The sequence below is a fragment of the Aythya ferina genome (genome assembly GCF_964211825.1).
Source record: "Aythya ferina genome assembly, chromosome: 17".
NCBI lineage: Eukaryota > Metazoa > Chordata > Aves > Anseriformes > Anatidae > Aythya > Aythya ferina.
Genome location: NC_140316.1, coordinates 12,873,826 through 12,893,805, shown reverse-complemented (window position 1 = coordinate 12,893,805; position 19,980 = coordinate 12,873,826). Strand labels below are relative to the sequence as shown.

At 54.0% G+C, this 19,980-nt stretch overlaps 1 protein-coding gene across 2 annotated transcripts; it reads right to left on the bottom strand.

The window, feature by feature from the left end:
• Window positions 1–1,828: 1,828 nt before the first annotated feature.
• On the bottom strand, window positions 1,829–15,366 carry ABCB9 (ATP binding cassette subfamily B member 9). 2 transcript variants are annotated; one of them, XM_084538746.1, is made up of 12 exons: window positions 15,326–15,366; window positions 13,304–13,988; window positions 12,876–12,990; window positions 12,361–12,491; window positions 10,790–10,995; window positions 10,039–10,236; window positions 8,417–8,545; window positions 7,268–7,456; window positions 6,498–6,671; window positions 4,981–5,140; window positions 4,484–4,620; window positions 1,829–3,596 (listed from the first exon to the last, which is right to left on the bottom strand). In XM_084538746.1, exons 2-12 carry the CDS (start codon window positions 13,908–13,910, stop codon window positions 3,258–3,260), a joined length of 2,385 nt encoding a protein of 794 aa, XP_084394872.1. In that variant the 5' UTR covers window positions 13,911–13,988; window positions 15,326–15,366; the 3' UTR covers window positions 1,829–3,257. The 2 variants fall into 2 exon arrangements, with proteins under 2 accessions (XP_084394872.1, XP_084394871.1); XM_084538745.1 differs by lacking the exon at window positions 15,326–15,366 and adding an exon at window positions 14,939–14,962.
• Between the last annotated feature and the right edge of the window lie 4,614 nt (window positions 15,367–19,980).

Sequence of the window (19,980 nt, the reverse complement as noted above, 5' to 3'; positions counted from 1 at the left end):
AGAGGGAACGACGGCCTTTTTTCCAGAACAGCCTGAAATTCGGAGACTGCACACAGGCTGCGAGGCCCAAGGACAAGGGCAGCTCCAGATACAGCACTGAAATAATTGCCATTGCTACACCAAGTTAATATAGCCTCACTCCTGGCCCTTGCTTGGCCAACAAGCATTTCTGACACCAATTTTTACATTACAAGCAAACCCTGAAGAGGAGATAGTGCTCCTATGGAGACTTAGCACAGTGTTTGTTTGTGCTCATGCTCTAATTTAGCTTTCAAGGAATTCTTTATGAGTTCAGGCACTTGGTTCCCACCCAAAGTTTCTTCTTCGGCTCCCTTGGGAGATCCAGTCCGTGCACGAAAGAGAGCAAGAGGTCTGAAAAGAATGCTTTCAGCTGGACCAGACATGACACTTCTCATGAAAACAGATTGAAAAATGCTCAGCAAGCAACTTCTGCGTACATGGAACTACAGCTGAATGCAGTGACCCCGTAAGGTAGGGGAGTCCCATCGTAAAAAGAAGTCATTGCCAGAATGATTTTGTAAAGCAAGATTTTCGTTACAGTTACAGGGTTTGTACAGGTTTGGGAACAGGGCCAGCAGAAATGCCTGTATTACGTTAGTATTGCTGGAGCCCTGGTGGTGTGTGGAGCTCCCACCACACTTCCAGGCCCTAAGAAAACCCTTGCAGCTTTAGCCTTCCAGCAGATCCACTCGTCACATGCCAGCAGCACAATAAAAGGACTTGTTCAAGCCCCAAGATGTAAAGCTCAGTGGAAAAGGAGCCTTGAGTTATCTGGATGCAAGAGAGAATTCAGCACCAGTGGCAGTGAACAAAGTCAGGCTCTGTTATCAGCTTGGCCTGGTGCCACCACAGGGACAATCTGCCCATTCCAATTCGTATTTCAATTGAAGCTTTTCGGACCCAAACTGGGAGTACAATGCTGGGATTATCATCACAACATGCTTGGAAGGCAGGGCTCCCTTCCCCAAATTCACTGTAGCCTTTGCAATAAAACTAATCCATGTGTATCCTCAGATTCTTCTTATTGCAGCACTGCCTGGGAGGCCACACACATCAGGATCTAATTCTCTTTTCTGCCATCTCATGTAATAGTGAGCATTGTCCTAACAGCACTTCTCAGGGTGTTGGCTTCCCTAATTCCCAGGTTACATTACTTTATTTTTTTTCTTCCAGTTTTTCAATTAAGCAGCAATCAATTCCATTTCTACAACCCTAGAAATTTGCTCAGTCGCTGATAAGAACAGAAAATTAATCGCTTGCCCTCCAGCACTGGGTGGAACCCCCTCTTTATACCCACAGTGAATATTAGCATCAGGCAGGAACATACTGGCCACTTACTGAAATGGTGCGGAGAAATGATTTCAGTGAGCTTTTGCAGCATGATAGAGGTTTCACGAGTGGAGGAAGATAAGACAAAGAGAGCTCTCTTCCTTCCAAGGCACGGATTTTTATCCTATCACAAAAGCAAGCAGCTGAAAAGACTCCAGCCACAAAGCCCTGTGCTTTGACAACGGTCAGACTGCCTGTCCTTTTGTGTGGGACTGATTGCCAGATGGGATCCGAGATGGAAACAAGTTCTTAAACAAGTTATACCTAGTGTGATGGTTCACGGTCATTATCAGATGCTGAAGGCTGTTACATACCTCATTCTCCATAGGTACTTCTTGTTATTCCCCATGAGGGAACCAGAACATGTGTGGTAAGCAGCTGTATCCATCCATCATCTCAGATGAACATTACCTTGAAAAACCCAGATGTTCTGAATGCAAAAAAAACAAAACAACAAAACATCCCCCACTAGACTGGCTCAATGTTGAGTGGCAGAGGTAGTATTTTATTTTTGTTTGAGCATCCCTCCTCAAGGACACTAAAGAGTTTGTAAAACATCACTGAACGAAATCAAAACAGTGCGAACAACGAAACTGCAAAACTGCCAAAAAGTAAAACACAGCAGCATTCAAATACTGAAAAACATGAGAGCTAAAGTGCTTGAGATCATTTCTTAACTATGCACAGTCTGAGTCAATCTTTCCCACAAAATCCAATGCTATTTTTCAATAGCATCTGCCTGGCTGCATAGGTTTCTTCACCAATCTATGGCAGCATTAACACTACTAAGCCAGAGCCATCACACGAAAGGACTAGGAGCAATATATGTCTTTCTTTCCCTCTTACTAAAAGTTAATAAATAGTACTCAAAGAAACACATTTCACAGTTCAGGCAGCGGAAGTCTGACTTCCAGGAAAGTGACTGTACGGATTTCCCATGCAGTGAAATCACTTGCATTGCCTGAAGCTGAACAAAGCTTTGGTGGGTTCTATAAAGTGCTGTCTTTTAGTATTTTATGCCTGTCTTTAGTAGTGTTTTTTTTCAAACCAGCACCGGGTTTGTGAGTTTAAAAAAATACTGAAGTAACAGACTGAATTTCAGTGGACACTGGAGCCAGACAGACATTGTACAGTGCACACAGAAATATAATAATAATTAAAAAAATCCCTAACCCAATTATGGTAAAACTCTTCGTCCTTAAAAAGAAAACCAAACACCCACCAAGCACCAAGAGTAAATCTGAAAGCAACACCTGCCTCCTGGTCCCCTGGCTCATTCCAGGAAGGATGATTACTACGTGAAACAAGCTCAGCAGCAATGGTTGTGAGCCTGAGCCTGCAGGCACTCAGTGCAAAACTCTCCCAGCATTCAGCCCCATGGAAGGGATCCCATTTTCCCCGAAGCTGAAGGGAGCTCCCTACAGACTTCAGCAGACTTTGGACTGACCCCATAGATTGACAGCAGGAGCAGGACCTTGTTTTACAGTCGCTGCTTTTCTACCCAGCCAAGAAAGCCACCCCCTGAAATTCCTGGAGGGGTTTTCAACCTTCCCCTCCATGCATGCATTTAACATCCAGTACAGTTAATAGCAGTTACACATGCATATCAATGGGAGAAAAGTCCCAGTCGAGAGGAATTACTGGTAGTAAGAAAAGAAACCCAGTAGAAATGCTGAGAATGGCTAAAGACCCAACTCCCCAGTCGGTTTCCCTGTTTAACCAGCAGGCGTCTGCCCCGCCGGGCTGTACTGCAGGAAGCTCTAGAAGTGTGTGGTTTTGTGTGCACGGCTGCGTGGCGCACGCGGGACGGGCAAACGGGTGGCGTTGTGCGGCGTGCCGGCCCGTCGGCAAGCTGCCTCCTGCCTCGGCATCCCAGCAAGCGTCTCCAGCGCCGGCCCTCGCCGCTCTCACTTGTGAGCTGTGTTGTTATAATCGTCCTGCGCCGTGGCCGGGAGGGAATGGTCTATCCTGAATTCTTCCTCCAGCCCGCTGGGTGCCTTCGCTGAATCTCCCCGGGCTTCGGGTTGGTGGCCGCCCGTGCCGCCCGCCTCGAGCCCCAGGATCTGTCTCTGCACCAGCTTGGAATAAAGCCCTCCTTCTTCCATCAGCTCCTTGTGCGAGCCCTGCTGCACCACGCGGCCCTTGTCCAGCACAATGATGTTGTGTGCCTTCTCCACAGTGCTCAGCCTGTGAGCTATGACGAGCACGGTGTGGTTCTGCAAGTCGCTGTAAATCGCCTGCTGAATCTGCACGGGAGGAAAAGCTGTTAGTGCATGAGCATCGCTGCCACCGCTTTGGGAGGGGAGAAGAGCAGCTTTGTGGCTCTGTGTTAAGAAATCTCTGGGCAGGAGGTTTGCTCTCCTCTGGCTACGCAGAGGACACGAGAGCAGGACTCCCTGTAGCACTACCAGCACCGGCATGTCCATCCTGGCTCTCACTGCCTAGCCACAAATCCTCTCAGTCCAGCCAGCTCACGGATGCGGTATGCATCCATCCGCTGCCAGGAAAGGGCTAGGGTGGTTAAATGACAGGTCTGCTCTTGCATGCTGGGCTCTCGTTAGAGCTGGGATGCAAATAAAGGCCACGCAGTGTTGGCACAGACTGCGGGAAGCTGATACCTGGGAAATGCAGCTGCTTAGAAAGGTGGGGCTGTTTCCTGGGAAGCTAACAAGGCAAACCAAGAGAGCTGCTTTCCAGCCAAAAGACAGACAAAGGCGCTAAGATCTGAAGGCTGGCAGATGGTCACCAGGCACACATCAAATTGACACCCCCAGCTATCCAAAACCAGCCCCAGGCTGGCATCGGATACCACGCATGATGCTGAGGACAGTGCTCTGCTGCTGGTAGAGCCGTTTGGTTGTCACATCCCAGTGAGAAAAACCACGGCACAGCTCACAGAGCTCAGGGCCTTTCCTGCAAGTATGGCTGGTTCGGTGCCTCAGCTGGGATTTCAGCTCGGGTAGTCCTACCCTGCCTACTGCAGAACCATTTTTAGAGTCTTTCCGTGCGTCTTGGCCCAAAAGGCTGCACGGTGTTGCTGTATGCCAGCTAACACTTCGCACACTTCAGCAGCTGGCAGGGATCCTGACCTGAGAGGGCTTGGCAGGCCCTGACACCCAGGTCACCCACTCACCGCGTGTTCGCTCTCTGCGTCCAGCGCGCTCGTGGCTTCGTCCAGGATGAGGATGGGGGGCGTTCGGATCAAGGCCCTGGCAATAGCCACTCTCTGCTTCTGGCCACCTGACAGTTGAGCTCCTTTTTCGCCTGCCTCTGTTGGATCAAGAGAGAAAAAGGGGGCAAAATAAAAATCAAGAGCTGCCACCAAGTTCAGCGCCCAGCCAACAGCACCAGGATGGTGGCACGCTTTGAAGCAAAGACCAGATAAATGCTACGGCTCCTGCTCACTTGGCAGATTAATTTAAATGTATTAAACACCTGCAAGGCTACAGTTCTTCCCTCCAGCAGCAAGTTCTCCAAGTCCCAGGGTGTGAGGGACTGATGCTCATGGAAACAACCAAAGGAGGAAGTCCCCGAGCCTGGGAGATCATCCAGGTCCCAGCTTCCCTCTCTGCCTTCTCATGGTTCCCTAGGTACAACTCAGGGTCAGGGCAAAGGGAGGGATGTCAGTACCTGTGTGGTAGCCGTCCTGTAGCTCCGTGATGAAGGCATGGGCGTTAGCCTTCTGTGCAGCCTGAACAACCGACTCGAAGGAGGCCGAAGCTAAGCCGTAGGAAATATTATCAGCAATGGAGCGAGCAAACAGCACCGGCTCTTGGCTCACCAAGGAGATCTGCAGAAAGAAAGGGAAGAGCAGGCAGTAAGGAGCTGGAGACACGACGTCTGACATCTCAGATCAGCAGCATTTGTTCCTGCCAGGTAAGTACTCGAGTGGGCAGAGCCCCACCATTAAACTGAGAGACAGAAATTGCTCAACGTCAGCTTCCAGCGACGCTGGTACTGACAGGGTGCTGGGAGGCTGCTGCATAGGAAAGAAAACGCAGGCAGTGCTGGTATGTTGGCACCTCAGATGGGCACCCCCTGTCCAGCACCCTGCTGTGGTTTTGCTCCAAGCCCATAATTCCCAGCACTGTCTGCTCTTCCCAGTATGGGAAACCAGTTGCTGGGACAAGGCAGACCGGACAGACCTCCCAAAATCTTGCTGATTTCCTGTTCAAGGCTAGTTGTCACAAATGGGCCCTGTGAATAATCCCCCCTGCGTCTTTTAATCCAAAATTAGGAAGTTCTGGACATAGCTGATGCAATTCCTTAATTGCTTAGCAACGGTCTCCCTGCCCCACTGTACAGCCATCGCTGCTCACTCTCAAATTCCGCCTTTGTTAAACAGCCTATATTGAAATAAATTGAACCCTCCAAATTATTGCTCAGAACGGGACGTGAAGAGAGCCAGCAGGATACGGTCATATTTTAATTGACTTCTCCCCATGCTCCTAACACCACACCAGGCCTGCTAAGCTGAAAGACTTGCTTGTCTTTTAGTTTTCACTCAGTACAGGCAGGGAATGTAAATTAGTCACACTGACTTTGGCTTTCCAGCCTGCTTCTGATCAATTGTTTTCAGGTTTTCCTGCTGACTTGCGAGGCCATTCACTCTGGGGGCAAACAAAGCGAGCAGTTACTTGCAGAGGAGATGGAGACTGATCTGTGCTGACGTGCAGACAAGAGACAAGGGGCCCAAACCCCTCTCTCCTGGGGAAAGCACCCAGCCCCTCCACTGCTCCTGCTGCTGCTGGCATCCCGAGCAGTTTAAATCCCAAAATCTCATCTGAAAATTACTTTAAGATCTTAAGGTGGAACATGCTGGAAGACTGTAAAACACTTTTTCCAAACTCAGTTTAGACTGTAATTAATCAAACAGTGAAAACCGTATTTCTAATGGGTTGGCCAAAAAATACAAAAACACAACATGTTGCTTGTCCTGGTTTTGGAAGACTTCCCCCTCCCCACGAACCGATCACTGCCCCTTTCCCTTCTGCCCCCACAATCTAAATTTGTTTCCTGGGCCACCTCCAGCTTTCCAGACATTTCGGAGGCTGCCAGCTCAAATCCACAGCCACATGCACCACTGCCATCCATCCCCTCCGACCACGGCAGGCGCTAGCTAGAAGACACGTAGCAGTCGCTCGTACCACTGAGTGCAGGTACTTGTGATCGTACATGTTAATGGGACGCCCGTCGAGCAGCACCTGCCCGTCTTGCAGAGGGTAGAAGTTCTCCAGGATGTTGACGCAGGAGCTCTTCCCACTGCCCGAGGGGCCCACCAGCGCCGTCACTTTGCCGGGGTGCAGGGTGAAGGACACGTTCTGCAACACGGATGGGAGAGTGTGGTCAGGTGCTGGCCTTCACCAAGGTCCTGGGGCAGTGCTTTGGGCACTGTGCAGGGGATTTAGCCAAATTGCAGTCCCCACCTTGATGGCGAGCTGCTTCAGACATCTCGCCTACAAAAGACTAGCTGTTTGCTTCTCGTCCCAGCTCCCTTCCTCCGAGGAAGCAAGAAGCCTGCAAGCTCGCTTTGAATTTGCCTGCTTGCGTGGCAGGACCTCCAAAAACTGCACGGCTTTGCTGTCTTGCCCTGCCCTGTGACCCCAGCCCCTCTCTCATATGGAAGCAGCCTGAGACAACTTGGCACAAAGCCCTGTACCACGCTGACATGTTCAACGTCTGAGCTGGGAACAATGGTTTTATTAATAAAACTCCTTCCCTGTAAGGAAAGGCAGCTCTGGACACCCACTGTTCATTATGAACTGTTTGCCAGCATCCCACTGAGCCTGCCTTTATGCATCTCCAGAAGGGCAGCTGACCTTCCCTGTGGGCTGGGGATCAATTATTGTCGTGACAGAGGAATATCGTGATAGGATTATCCTCCCGATGGGGAGCTCTCCACACTGGTGGGGCTCACCTGGAGGACCTGCGTGGCAGAGCGAGTGCGGTAGGAGAACGTCACGTTTCTGAACTCCACCTTCCCATCCACGTGGTCCGGGGCCAGAGACCCATCGTTCACCATCGTTGGCTTGCGGTCGATGAACTCGAACACCTTCTCAGCAGCTCCCACCCCCTGCATCAGGCCGCTGTAGACGGAGCCCACGGACTGGAAGGGAAGAGGCAACGAAGAAACCCTCTCAAGTGATGGAAACAGCAATCACAGCCACTCGTGAGGAGAGTGGTCAAAGTGTTTCCAAATCCATCACCTGACGTTAACTAGAAGCAGAGAGAGAAAGAAAGCTCTTACCCTCACCCAAGGTTTATTCCTCTCCGGAATAATGCCCCATCACGCTGGCCCTTCTCTGTTAAACCCAGAATTGCTGAACAGCCTGCATTGCAACTGCCCCTCCCATCGGAGGACGAAAAAAAAAACAAAAAAAACATACGAAACGCACACCAAAACCACAGCCTGGAAACACCACCAGAGCCTGCAGTTATCAGCACAGATGGTGAGAGCTGGGCGAGCTGTCTCCGGCTCTGCTCTGTCACTGAAGCACCGCTGAAACCAAACTTGGCTGCGAGGAAACCTGGACTTGCTAATTTCTGCCTCAATTAGCCAAACTGACACCTTGGCGAGGGGGAGGCAGCCCCAGGTGGGCTCCACTGTCCCGCCCACAATCCCAGCTCACTAACATGCTGCCAACGCAGCAGCTTGCAGCCTGTTCCAGGGAAGTTAAAAAAAATAAAGTAATGTAATTAAGCTCTTAATGAACCCTGAAATTTAACAGGCAGACGCACAATCTCGGCATCCTTCATACCACGAAACGTGCCTGGGAGACAGCCAGGATTCTCCTGTTCAGCGGGGCCAGCCCAAACCTTTTGGTGCTGATTGCCTTATTGGTGCTGAGCTGCTCTGGGTGCTTTCAGGTGTCCAGGCGTTAGCAGTGGCTGTGTTTGTGGGGCCACAGTGGGATGGGAGCGGGGAGCAGAGGGCACACAGGTGGGCGAAGCCGCCCGTGTGGTAGGGTGGGCAACACCGGGTCTAATCCTGCAACTGCAGAGACTGGGAACATCTGGAAGACGAACATCACCTTGATACGGGGTGTCCCAGAGGGATCAGGCTCACCTCCATGCAGTCTCCCAAGACGAACTCATAAATGATGAAGGATATCAGGTTTCCGCTTGTCATTTGCCCAGAGATCACGAGGTGCCCGCCGTAGTAAAGGATGCTGACCTGGACCACCAGGAGGGTCAGCTGAAAGCAAGCAAACAGCCCCAAATCAGCAAGGACGACTGATGTTTTGGTGTTGCTGTAGTTACCCACACAACAGCCCACAGCTCAGGAGCTGACATTTATTCTTTGAGCCCCAAACCAAGCATCCTTGACAGCGCATGGCTGACAGCAGCGAGGATGGATATGAGAAGGGAAAAACAACTCAGGTACTTGGGCTGGGATCTTTCAGCAAAACAGGAGTCCAGAGGGGCAACAGCCAAGGAAGGAGAATTTATCTGAAATCACAGTGCCTCATCGATGTCTCTTGAGCTAATATCCTCAAGGATAATGATCCATGCTCGAATTACCCAACACATGCAGTCACCTCGCCACTAAAATAAACTCTGTTACATGACTGTGACACATTTTAATTTAGAGCACCAAACCAAGCCAAGAGCTAATGCACAAAATCCCTGCAGCACAACCTCAGCTCTCGCTTGAGATCAGTGTGTGGGGGTGCCACCTACTCCGCGGAGACAGCTCAGCCCTGACGTGACAGATAACAGCCCCGTGCCTTTAGTCAGCCTGCTTCTTTCCACGCAATGCCCAGCGCTCTGCGCAACGTTTGCCACGCAGGCTGCTACTGGGGAAAAGTTCCTTTTCTCTCCACCAAGATCTGACCTTAAGATCCTCAGTTTCCTCTGAGAAAGGCTCCGCGAGGGCTGTGCTAAATCTGTCAGCTTCTTTTTACGTGAGCCCCACAGGAGCAGTTTTAATGTTTTTGGACTCCTTTGATTCAGCGGGATCTGTTCTGACCCAGTTCTTGCTGCTGGCTTCACCTGGTTGTGTAGGAACAATGCTAGAAATGCTCCGATTTTGCTTCCAGCTTTGGGAACCCGTAAGCCTCCCACAGCTGCACGAGGGCGTCATACCTCAAAAAACCTTTCAACAGCATCCCTGAAGTCGTGTGGGTAAGGGCAGCCCGACACGAGGGCTTTGCACTGCCTTAGCTGCTGGTGCAGAAGCCCTGGACCATCTGGTCCCAAGCAGTGAAAAAAACACCTTGCAAATAAAAATAAAACACAACAAAACAAAAAAAATCAGCAGCCTCCCCTCACCACTGCCCCCACACAGAAGATCCCTGTTTCTGAGCAGAGGCTCAACCAACGCAGCGGCTGCTTCCTGGCTGGAGCAGCCGGAGATGAGCTGGCACAGGCATGCAATGCAGCAGCCCGAAAACACGGGGTTTTCCACGACCTTGAGCAGTTATCAGTGATATTTTTATTTACAGGAGAAAGCAGACTGCTCAGTGGCGTGATGCAATGCTGCCCTAAGGGGGAACGGAACGTATTTTCGATGTGTTCAAAAAAAATAATAAAAAATATCAAGAGATGGTGGTTTACTGGCAGCAGACACCAAGGCTGGGCTCATCCCACAGAGCTCTCTGAGAGCGTGGAGCAGCACGGACATCACACCACGCGTGGTTTGTCACCTGAAGTGATGTCCCCTGCCCGTCCCTAGTGCTGGTCACCTACCCCGCTGGACCACACGTAGTAGGTGTAAGCCAGGGCCTCGCGCTTGTTCAGTTTGTACACCTGCTGCAGCTTCTGCCAGTACACGTTGGCCTCTGTCTCCTCGTTTGCAAAGCTGCGGACGGTCTTCATGGCAGAGATGGTCTCCTCGGCGGTGTTGTTGGCCTTGGCCAGGGCATTCTGCACGTCCTTGGAGAGTTTCTGCAAGGAGCAGAAGCAGAGGGAGCTCAACACACATCCAGCTGCCCTTTCTCAGGCTCAGGAGAGGGCACGGTGGCATTTTCCAAGGCTACGGACTGAGCCAAGGCTGAGCACTGGGATACATCCCCCACCTCAGGACAGGAGGGCACGTGGTGTAAGACTTGTGCGGGCCACAGGCTGTGGCATTAACCACGGGGGACAGGCCTTTGGCATCGAAATGGAGCTTGGGGCTAGGTTTAACCCTCCACCCGAGTCACTCCAAAGGGAGAGGAGAGGAGAGGACATTCAGCAGATGAACGAGCAGGCACATATGGGACATCTTGTGGGCAAGCTACCTCTCCTGTCAGCTCCTGAGCACGAAGATAACAGCCAGGCCTATGCTAATCTGCCCACATAGGTGTAACACTGTCCTTCTGCCCCCACTACAGCCAGCAAAACACCCCAATATCAATCCCTGCAGCTCCAAGGCCACCCACAATCCCCACAACAGCTTCCCAAGGGGGCCAGCCCAGCGCCGTGGCACACGACAGCCACACCAGCCCCTCCTGCCTACCTTGTAGTACTTGCCGTAGACGTCAGACACCAGCATGATGATGGGGAAGCCCATGAAGGTGACGAGCGAGAGCTTCCACGAGAGGCTGAACATGAAGAAGATCACCCCCGTGGCCTTCACGACGTTGCGCAGGAAGATGTTGATGTTCTGGGAGACCAGGTCGCTCACGATGGTCGTGTCCGACGTCAGGCGGGAGATGACGTCCCCTGCAGGACCGAGGGGTTGGGGAAGGGAGAGAGGGGACATATCACCACAGCAGGTCAATGCCTGGCCGTGTCCCGTGTCCCATGATGGGACCACACACAGCAGTCCTGGCAGATGGAGCTCCTCACCCAGCCCAGGCCCTGACTGGGGGTTTGCTGAACAGCATGGACGGGGATCCACAACAGTGAATGTGAAGCAAAGCAGAGGAGCTCAGGCTGCTGGATGCACACGGGACATGAAATGCATCCAAAAGCACAAACTACAACCTCGTGTCACTCAGGACATCTGCAGAACTAAGGGGACTGCCTCCGTGCTATATCCTGGAGGGCACCCTGTGGGCACACAGGCTGCCATGTGGGTGTTCACTGGGCTGAACCCCCCTCTGGAGCTGTCACCCCAGCCCCCAGCTCATTTCTGAATGATGCCAGGAGCCCTCCACGAGCCTGCCAGGGGCTTCTGGCACCTTTCCCTGCTGTCCTCGCAGGACCAGAAGCACTCCTGGCACAGCACGCCCCACAGAGGATGAGGCAGCTTTGGGTTTAGCTGTGTGTCCTGCAGCCTGGAGGAGGCCCAAGTGACCTGGAGGATGTGGGTGTGACAACTAAGGACAAAGCTCCTGCAGTGGAGATGAACATTAAGAGCCAGCAAACACCACCCTGAATTTCTAAGTACTTGGCCTGTCTTCAAGTGCAGCCAGGGCCGAATCCCCGTACTGAGCAACTGCTAGTCCAGGGTTACTGGATCCCACTTCCAGTAACATCTCCAGTGTCCTCAGCTACCAGGGCAGCTTGCAACGATTGCTAAATACAGCGGTAACCTCAAAACTAAAAATATCGCCGGGAAGAAATTAAGTGTGGGAAAAGTTGCAGCCGACTGGGACCACGCCAGAATGACACAGCCGGGGACGGGACTGAGTGGCAAGCTGGGAAAGCCACAAGCAAGCACAGCAAGCTTTACACGCCCAAGGTTTCCAGTGCCTGGAGCAGAGATGGAGGGCAGCTGATCAGTGGGAACTGAAGGGAGGTGCAGGAAGGGGAAAGGAGGTGTTTTGGAGATGAGATGGCCAGAGATGAATGTGTCAGCCCCAGGGCTGCTGGATGTCAGGCTGGTTGGTGGCAGAGTGACATCCTCAAGGTGCTGGGCAATCCTGACCCCATGGCAGGGAGGTACCCAAAAGGTTGAAAAAATAAATAAAATAAAATAAAATAAAATAAAATAAAATAATAGCTTTCTATCCCCATTTCTAAACACGAGCATTTGGGTGCCACCTCCAGCTACCTGCCAGGAGGGCAAACCAAGGGGAAAAATACCGTACGCTGGGATGGGATGGAGGGACTAGAGCAAACCCAGGGGAAAGGGGAACCCACCTGTACGGTTCTCATCAAAGAAACTCATCTCTTGGGACACCAGCGACCTGAAGAGGCAGTTGCGGAGGCGGATGTTCAGCCTTGCAAATATGAGCGTAAAAACGCCGCCCCGGATACCTGCGGCAAATGAGCTAATTGCAGATAAGAAACGTTATAGACCAGTGGACACGAAACCCACTCCTCAGCAACACAAACACACCAACGCCCACGCCGAGGGCTTGGGCAATGCTGTGCCGGTACCGTTTCCACCCCGGGAAATGATTAATGGTGTTACCAGCCCCACAAGGGGGCACTGGTCCTAACCCCAGCAATGACACCCGTCAGGACGGGACATGGTGCTGCCAGGACAGCCTTCCCTGGGGGACCCATCCCCTGTGCCTGCTCCTGCTCCCCCACCACGGGTAGATGGACGAGGAGGGCTATGCGATGGCCTCCCCACCACCACCACGGCCTCGCAGCGCTGTGAAGCACCAAGAAGCTAAAATGCATCCCTGGGCGCCAGCCCCCGCGATTACCTTCCTATGGCGAGCAGCGACATGACCAGCACTGCCGTGGAGAAGCGGTCCATGCTCTTCTGCACCACGATGCCGTCGATGGCCAGCCCTGTGTAGTAGGGCAGGAAGGTCTCTCCTGTACGGGAACAGAGGACGAGAGGTTACAGACCCACCACAGGACCTGCATTCCCAGCCATGAAGGCCCTTGGCCAACCCCATCCCCACCACTTGTACCTCACATGAGATGTACCAGGAGGCACAGCCCTCAGCAGCACACAGAAATGTCCCATTTCCCACTGCATTTTATCCTCCACTGTACATTTTTCCCTTTTAATTATTCTCCCAGCCCATTTAGGAGGTGCCACCCATCTCAGGAGCCCCCTGTGTGGCTCCTTCCCTCCCGACGAGGGGCAGAGCACCCCATGGCCCCCTCCAGCCCCTCCGCTCACCCAGCGCGGCCACCAGGAGGAAGAAGGAGGCGATGCCCAGGAAGAAGGCGTCCGGCTTGGTGTACGACAGCAGCTTGTGGATGGTGGGACCCGCCGCCTCCTCCCGCTTGTCCCGGGGGGCATCGCAGCTCTCCTCCGCCTCGGTGCGGGACTCGGAGCCGGGCCCCAGCGCCTCGCGGGAGGACGTCACGCAGGCCAGCAGCTGCCACAGCCCAAAGGTGGCCGCCAAAGCCACGTAGGTCCAGGCAAAGAGCCCCCAGAACCAGGGGTCCTTGATGGTCCTGCGCACCTCCGAGTAGAGCAGCAGCTTCACCATCATGTAGATGCCCATGAGGAGGCAGACGACGGCGATGAAGGTCCGCGAGGCCCTGAGGCGCCGGGGGCCGTAGGCTGTGTTGGTGGCCACCCCGATGGAAGCCCCCAGCAGCACGCAGCTGCGGTAGAGGCAGCCCCCCCAGACGTCCAGCAGCGAGTTGAAGATGTTGAAGTGCCGCAGGTCCTGCAGGATGTCCCGGCCGCCCCGGCCGTGGGCGTAGAGCAGCGTGGTGACCGCCACATCGACCCCGCTCAGCACCAGCGTGCTGGCCACCGCCTTCCAGGCACGCATCCTCCTGGCTGGGCTGGGAGCCACCGAGGCGGTGGGGGGGACGGTTCTAGTGCAGGGAGGACATGGCCACGGTGTCCTCTGCGTGGGGTGAGAAGAAGGGGATGGGGTTGGTGTTCGCCACCAGGAGGTGGTGGGGAAAGGGGAGCAGGGTGCGAGTGCCTGTAGGGAAAGCCACAGCAACCACCCTGCATCCTGATCCCAAACACCGCTATCTGTTCCTTCGTCCCCTCCTCTTCCCCTCTGTATATGCTCTGAAATATTTCATGGAATTGGAAGCCCAAATGAAGACAAATTCCCCCTCCCACATCTCTCCACCCATCCTAAATCCTAAGCCTGAAACCTCCCCTTGCATCTCAGTAGGAAACTTCATCCTCGCCTGCTGTGATGGCCCTGGGCCCACCCTGAGGTCCCAGCTGGGCGATGCTGGGACACGGGCACAGGCCCACGGGGCCAGGACATCTGTGCAGCCCTCGTGCCCTGCACTACGGAGCCGTGTGGTTATTGAACCCAGACGTTTGGGATCTGAGGGTCCCTCCCTGCTTTCCCTGGGAGGGAGTTGAAATCAAGTACTTGATCAAAACCCTATGAAACCATATCAAAGCAGAAGGGAGAGCAGCTCTGCTTTGTAACAGCTTCTCCTCTTTGAAAACCAAAAAAAAAAAAGCATTATCTCCAAAAAATGCATTATCAGTGATGTCTTGAGGCCCCTTCCAACCCCTACAATCCTGTGATTACAGCTCCAGGAGCCACAGCACCCTCCCAAATAACCATTTGGGGCAACCCTCCGAACGTGCTGCATAAAATTCAGAGGCTGCATAAAATTCATTAAAAAATCACGAGGGAAAACTACAAAGCAGCTGGAAACCCACAGCCGCATCCCACGGGAGAGGGAGGCTCCGAGGCGGGACACCGCCCTTGCTACCACGCGGGGCTCCGACCCCACGCGGGGATGCTTGGGACCGGCTCCGAAGTGACATAAAAAGCAGTAAAAAATAAAAATAAAAAAGTGGGACTTCCTTCCTGCCCACCTGAGCCATGCCCAGAGGTGCTGCGCTTCAGGACGAGGCAGCGTGACCGATCCACGCGGGAGCAGCCCCGTGGAGCAAGGAAGGGCCGTACAAAGGCCCCCCACGATCCGTGGGCACCGGGGCGTTGCGGGGTCTCCGTGGACCCCGCAACGCCCCGGTGCCCGTGTATGGGGTCTTGCCCCACCCCAGCATCCTCCCACCCACCTACCCGCACAACCCACGCAGGCAGCTTTTCCCCGCGCCGCACCCCCTTTTCCCACCAACCGCCACCTCCGCCCAGCCCTCCGTGCTCCGGCCATTCCGCAAAACCCCTCAAAACCGGCGCGGAGCCCCCAAAAACCCTCCCAAATCCCAACCCACGCAGCGCGCCCCAGCCCCGCTCCCTACCTGCGGCGGCTCCGGCGCCGGCGCGCCCGCTGCGGGAGAAGGTCGCGAGTGGGCGGGGCTTATCCCAGCAAGCCACGCCCACCTCCCCCTTAGCCACGCCCCCTCGCTGCGGCGCTTTCCCGCCGGCGCCACCGTGTGCCGGGAACGGAGGGTGACCAAAGGGGGAGGGGGGGGCACCGGTGTCGCCCTCCGGTGTCACCCCCCCGGTGTCCCCCAGCCCTGCACCGCCTTGGTCAGGGCGGCCTCAGGGTCCCCTCCCCGCACCCTGCAAAATTTCACAAAATTTATTTTATTTGGGTAGGAAATAAGAGGGAAAAGAAGAAAGGGCCCTAAACCGGGCTTGGTGGGGTTTTATATGGACCCCAAATACAAGGAAACGTCAAACCCGGCTTGATGGGGTTTTAAATTACCCCCTAAAAATTAACCCCTACTACAAGGAGTGCTGCGAGGGGTCTGTTTTCAAGAAATCTGGTTTATAAATGTTTTTAAGCCCAGATAAGCTCGTGCCAGCACTCGGCCTCTTCCCTGCTCAGCACCCAGGTGGGTGACAAGTGACACCGGAGTGGCCTGGGTCAGGGGTCCTAGCACAGGACTTTAACAGGGTCTGCAACCCCAGCAGTGCGGGATCTGAGATATTCCTGGAGTTCACCCTCTGTCTGGGGAGAACAGAAGGAAGAAGGCAGTTTTCTCCGCCTGGATAACCAACAAATGAGAATCTCGCGTTTCGTTGTCGATTTTAATTCTGCTAATGAGTGCTCACAACTAAACAGCTCACTTCAAGCCATCCCCACGGCCACAGGGATGCAGCCAGACCTGGCGTGGCTCTTCCCGGGTCGGGCTGCCAGCGGGGAGGGCAGATTTAAGCCGGAGGAAGCAGACTGCGACCTGGCGAACGCCGCCTCCTTTCTGGTCCTTCCCCTCTCTGCCCCCGGACTGCTCCCCAAACCTCATTTCAATGATTCCTGTGTTCCAGGAGGAGCCTCTCGGCACCACCGAGCCCCCTGCTGCCCCCAGATGAGGATGGTGCCACTTCTCTGTGCCGTAGGGATGGTCCAAACCCGGACCAGGAAGGGATGGAGCAGAACTCCTTGTCTGAACCTTCCCCTTCCTCGCTCCCCAAGACAGATCAGGTGTGTCCGCGCGCTGGGCTCCCACACAGCTGGGACACAGCCCTCGGGAACAGTTCATTCTGCTGGTCCCAGCCCCGCAGGACCCCCAGAAACACCCCAGCAGCTAACTGGTTTTCTTCCCCCCGGCCATGCTCTGCTCAGGCGGCAGGACTGTCTCGATTTGGAAGGACACAAACTGGCCCTTCTTCAGCTTCTTGAGAGGAGAGGCGCCGTTGCTCCCAAACACGTTGTCTTCCACTTTGAAGGCGAGAGAGGGCAGGCCCCGGCTTTTCCTCTTCATGCTCTTGCGCTCCCGCTTGTAGGCTGTGGTCATGTTGGCGATCACCTGTAAAGCAGAGGAGAGGCTGCTTAAAAAATCAGCTCAGCCCTGCTGCAGCTCTGCGGGCAAAAGCTGTACCGACAGCGTCAGCACTGCTGGCGGCACCTCGAGGCACGGGAAGGACCAAATGAGGTCTTTCCACCTCATCAGCCACAAACTTGCAGAACTCATGGTAAGAAATGACGATTTGTGGCTGTGCTCAGAGTTCGCCATCAGTAGAGGGCAGAATGGGATCTAGGCTGGAGCTTCAGGAAGCTCCGAGCACCTCCTGTCAACCACAGCTCCTGCTCCTGCCCCGTTTGCAGGACGGGGCAGGACACCTCAGTGTGACCTCGCCTACCTTTTTTTTTTTTTGGCACACAGGTCTCCAAGCACTTCCCAAAGGACACTGAGGCGATTTTTTGAGGCAGGAAACCAAGACACGGAGACAAAACACTTTACCCAAGGTCACCCCACAAATTAGAGCCAGCCAGGAACTGAACGCTGGCCTTGCTCCTTGAATCCAGCCCATGGGGCCGCCGGCCTTCATGGGGGAGAGCCCACAGGCAAGGGACTCCTGCGGGGTGGCATTTCTGGGCAGACAGGGGGCTCAGCAGCAAGACTTACGATTTCTTTCACAGCATTCTGCTGCTCCTGCACGGCGGCTGTGAATGGCGGGAGGCCGTCTGCCTTGCTGGAGCTAACGCCCTGCTCCTTGGAGTCCTTGACAAAATCCACCTGCAAGGCACAGACACGTGGGCGTCACCCCGTCACCACGCCAGCACCAAAACCTCCTGCACGACTCCGCTCTGCCGAGAGGTTACCTCGGAGGACAGGCAGACATATCTGTTGAACATGAGGAAGAAGGGGGTGTACTTGGTGGCGGCGTTGACCGAGGTGCGGAAATCGAAGAGCACGGGGTCGAGGTGGGCGTCCCACTCGCCGGGCTTCTCGCTCACCACGCTGCAGATGGAGGATCTCAGCACCTCGGCGCTGCGCTCGTCCAGGCTCGGGCAGTCGGCGGGGTCTGCGGGGGTGAGGATCTGTGAGATGTTCCAGCGCTCGCAGAGATGCCGGCTGACCTGCAAAGGGCACCGCAGCAGTGAGCGGCCTCCCCATGCCACGTGGCTGCAGAGGGAGGCACTCACAGCACTGCTTGTAGCAAAAAAAATCGAGCAGAAACACTCCCCTAAGCCTGAGGTACTACAGGAGAGGGAGAAAGGTGTTAGCGGGCATGGCAAGCTCGCTGGAGAAGTCATGGCCTGACCAAGTATTTTGCAACAACCTTTGTAACTCAGCTTGAGGCTTCTCACAGCACTGGCAAACTGGGTTAATCCCAGCGTAGGGCAGAAAGCTCAGGGGCATCATCTCACGGGACTCTTCCTTCCGAGCAGACAGGCTGCAGTGCAGCTGGAGGACTTGCACCACCCAACTACGGCCTCTGATCAGGGTGAAAGCTTTGGAAAGCACCTACAGGGTGGTAACAGGGCTGGGGCTGGGAGGTGGCAGCAGCAGCTCCTTGCACCCCATGCACGGCGCGCTGTGGCTCTGCCTGTCGGACCTGCTGTCTAAAAAAAGCTTGAGAGCACGTTGCTTTCCCCTGAACCACCCAGCGTGTGACCTACCTCCTCGCAGAAGTCCCAGCTCTGACTGGCGTAAATGTTCTTGGACGCTCCGAACCTGAACAAGAAGAGGACACACAATTGGTTTTACTCCACAGACCACAAAGCAGAGCAGCCGATCCTCACAGGAAATGGGGTACAGAAGGGACAGAGGGTCCCCAGTGGGGAGAAGCAGGCGTGACCTCGCCTTGCCGAGAGCAGGGAGAGCTCTGCTGCCCGTATCTGTTCTGAAACAGACAGGCCTGTTTGTTCAGGAACGATAAGGCAGCAGGAGAAGCAAGCAAAGTTTCTTGCTCTGAATGCAGTCTCTGCTGGCCCCACACGTTTTCCACGAGGTGCCGTGGTGAGAGGCACCACACGAGTACAAAACAAACGCCTCCTGGAAGGGATCAGGGTACAGGTTAGAGCTTCTGCAGGGAACTGGGGCACAAACTCTCCTGACGTTGGAGCTACGCAGAGAATCATTTCTGCCTCTTTCTCCCTTCCCCTGCTAACAGGAGGAGACCAAGCTGCTCCCAAGGACTTTGTAAAGAGCAAATACAAGGCACTGCATGGCCTCTCCTGCAGGAGAGAGCGCGTGCTCTTGTGGGGAACCATCTTGTGGACACAGATCCTATCTGCAACACTTCCCAGAGTGCCCCACCTCACTGCAGAGGCACAGTGTAACTGACAAGAGAAGAGCCCACCTGTAAAAAATTGTAGCTAGGGCTTTAGCCACTGACAAGGGATCTTTCTTCTGCAGAGGAACAGCCTCAATCCACTTAGTGAAATAGTCGGTCACAAGGAGGACATGTGTATTGCTCTGGCTTGTCTCAGGAAAAGGTCCTGCATAAACAAGCACCAAGAAAAATCAACATGATGCCACAACATCACCCAAACGAGGAAGGTAAAAACCAAACCTAGCAAAACAATTGCTGCAACAAGGCAAACAACCCTGATTCTGTTCGGCTCTGTCGTTTAGACAGTACAGCTCTGTGACCTTTGTCATCAAAAATCCACCCAGCACAGCCTTAATCCTGAGAAGCAATGCACGCCCACAAGTCCCATTGTGTGTTGAGTGGGAACCCTGCCAGTCCCTGGATCAGGTTGCACCTCGGGTAAGCTGCTATGGCCTCCGTGACACCTCCTCACCGCAGAGCTAGGAGGCTTTCACTCACGTGTGACCCTAAGTCTGCCACGCTTCCTGACGGCTGGCGCGGAAGCCCTGAAGAGCCTGTTTGACAGCCGCAAACACTCACCGTGAACATCTAATCCCAGCACTTCCCAGGGAGATTCCACTTTAACAGGTCTGGCTTTCCGTGATACATTCTTGTTGTGCTCCGCATTCTGGCACGTTTCGCACATTTTGATCTGGGAAAGGAAAAATTCATATCAAAGGCCTTTAAAATAGGCTGACAATTTCCGTCAGATTCAGACTGAACAGGTTATGAATGGGTAGGAGGGGCACTAACTGTGTACAGCTTCCTTCTACTCTATAAAAATAAGGGGACAAAAGAGAAAGAGGACAAAAAACAACAGGCTGACACAGTTCACCTCTGACAAACCTCACCCAGACAGCTTTCACAGATGCAATAATCAACTTTCTGAATACGATCTATACCAAAG